This window comes from Nestor notabilis, unplaced genomic scaffold (genome assembly GCF_000696875.1).
Source record: "Nestor notabilis isolate BGI_N333 unplaced genomic scaffold, ASM69687v1 scaffold8886, whole genome shotgun sequence".
Taxonomy (NCBI): domain Eukaryota; kingdom Metazoa; phylum Chordata; class Aves; order Psittaciformes; family Psittacidae; genus Nestor; species Nestor notabilis.
The window spans coordinates 164,298-166,677 of NW_009933869.1; the positions used below are offsets into that span (position 1 = coordinate 164,298).

The 2,380-nt window shown below is 47.1% G+C and overlaps 1 protein-coding gene across 1 annotated transcript in view; it reads right to left on the reverse strand.

Moving 5' to 3' along the window:
* ATRN (attractin) overlaps window positions 1-2,380 on the reverse strand; it is a gene marked incomplete at its 5' end in the record, with an annotated part of 105,197 nt that overhangs the window by 83,629 nt on the left and 19,188 nt on the right. Inside the window, 2 exons of the mRNA XM_010017073.1 lie at window positions 190-375; window positions 1,958-2,174. Of these exons, the coding sequence (XP_010015375.1) occupies window positions 190-375; window positions 1,958-2,174 (403 nt within the window). The remainder of the gene's footprint in view (window positions 1-189; window positions 376-1,957; window positions 2,175-2,380) is intronic.

Here is a 2,380-nt window from a genome sequence, read left to right on the forward strand (position 1 = left end):
GTTCAAGGCCAGCTTGGACACAGGGGCTTGGAGCAACCTGCTCTAGTGGAAGGTGTCCCTGCCCGGGGCAGGGGTTGGAGCTGGAGGAGCCTTATGGTCCCTTCAACCCAAACCAGTCTGGGATTCTACGAAGTGTCAGGAAATACACGACTCCAGCCCACTGTCCAAGACACAGAAATAACTACTCACGTGGACAACTGCTCATGGTGTACCACTCCATGCACTGCCCGTAGGGGAAGGAGGCCACATAAGCATTGGAGTCCACGCACTGCTTCATGTTGCTGCACCACATGCATTCCGAGCTGCCGCTCGTGCACTCCCCACACATGGTCCGCAGGGCGCAGGGCGTGCGGCACTGCTTGGCGCTGTGGTTAGCTGCAGGGACACACACAGAAGAGTCAGCTTTCCTCCAGAAGGAAACAGGCAACAAGCCCAACATGGAAAGACAGAAGATAAGAAGCCCTGACTAATATTCAGGATGAAAAATAGTTCAATATCACGGATCTGAAACACTTCCTCTGGGATGTGGTGATGCTGGATGGAGCTGGAGATACCTTATACAACAGTGAATGTTAGAAATGCAGTATGTACTGCAGAATAATTCTCTTTATGTATCCTCCATGAGCGTTAATGCTTTTTAAGGTGGGCAGAAAACTACTTTAATGGTGTTACGAATGTGGTCTTAATCTCCCTGCAGGTCTGTTGATGGTCTCCTTATCTATCCTCCCAACCGAAGCACTGGGAAGGAATCCCACTTTTTATGTGAGCACACTGGGACATGTTCTAAGTTATTTGATCAGTTCCACACATAAAATGAGCACTGAAAGCAGCTCTAACTCAGGAGTTTCTGCTGTAAGCCAATGCTTTATCAACTGTTTCAAGTGGCTGTTCTCAGACCATAAAAAACAAGTTAAAGCTTAAACGAATTCACAGCGCTGCAAGTCAAAATACACAAGATTTTGAGGTCAGGTTCCACATCCATGATCTGCATCCTGCTCTTCTACAGAGAATGATTTAAAGTGGTGGCTGATTACATGGAATTGTAGAAATTCCATGCAATCAGCCAGCTTTCTTAAAACTTAAAGAGGTATTCAGAAATAATCAGCTATGATGGAGAGTTAACAGACCAAGCCATTGGAAAAGAGGTGGTTCCAACGACACTGGAAGACTTCTCCTCAAAGCACAGAGGTTCTTTGTCAAAGTCCTCACGTTTCCTAAGTGTCTTGCCCAATTAATTTCAAAGGTAGCTAAAATCCTCCTCTGGCTACGGAGCAGGGGAGGGGAGACGGGGGAGTTAGTTGGGAAGTAGCTTTTATTTATTTATTTGATTTTTAAAGGGGAGATTGCTCCGTGCTCTCATTCAACTGAATGTCACATTCAGCTGTGCAATGTAGATAAAAATAATTAAACTGTAATGTACTTGCAGCATTTTACAGTTAACAGGGTAAAGTTTCAGATCTCCAATTCCTGTGTGAAATAGCTACACAAGGCACTTCTTCTTGTCACAGAATCATAGAACCAACTTGGACAGAAAAGACCTTTAAGATCATTGAGTCCAATGGTTCCCAGCAGTGCCAAGGCCACCACTAACCCCTGGCACTGAGGCCTCGTCTACCCGGGCTGGGAACACTTGCATGGACGGTGACTCCAGCCCTGCCCTGGGCAGCCTGTTCCAATGCCTGAGCACCCTCTGGGCAAGGAATTGTTCCTCAGCTCCAGCTAAACCTGCCCTGGGGCAGCTTGAGGCCGCTTCCTCTTGACCCCAGGTCCCTCAGCCCTTCCTCATCACACTTGTGCTCCAGGCCCTGCTCCAGCTCCAGTGCCCTTCTCTGGCCCCCTCCATCATAATGCAGCCACTTTAAAACTAATGGAAGGGATCCTCTTTACTCTCTATAGGACCTATGAACACTTATCAGCCCCCCTGTTCCCGTGAGCCACACAAGCTGGATCTCATCACCTGGCCTCTCGCAGACACTGCCGTTGACTTCATTGATGCACGTTGCTGCCTTCAGGCCCTCACTGGAAAGCTCAGCTAAATAACCACAAAATCCAGCATCGCTTGGTTCGTTGGGGAGCCACTTGAGGAGGGTGTTGGTGAAGGGAGACATGTCTTCCCAGCACCAATAAGACACGTTGATTTTCCTCAGGCCAACCCATGGAGTCAAAGTTTTGGGCTAGAAATAAAGGAAAATGGTAGACTTAATGCCCAGTTTTATTACCTTGGGTATTAAAAGAAAATATACATCACCATAGAACGCTCCTAACAATTTTGCTAGGTTAAGTATTGCAAAAACAGATGAGGGAAATAGTTGCTTCTCAATGCTATCAGAACTAAATGCCAGATAGAGAAACCCTGTAGAAAACACCACTGGTTCTTTCC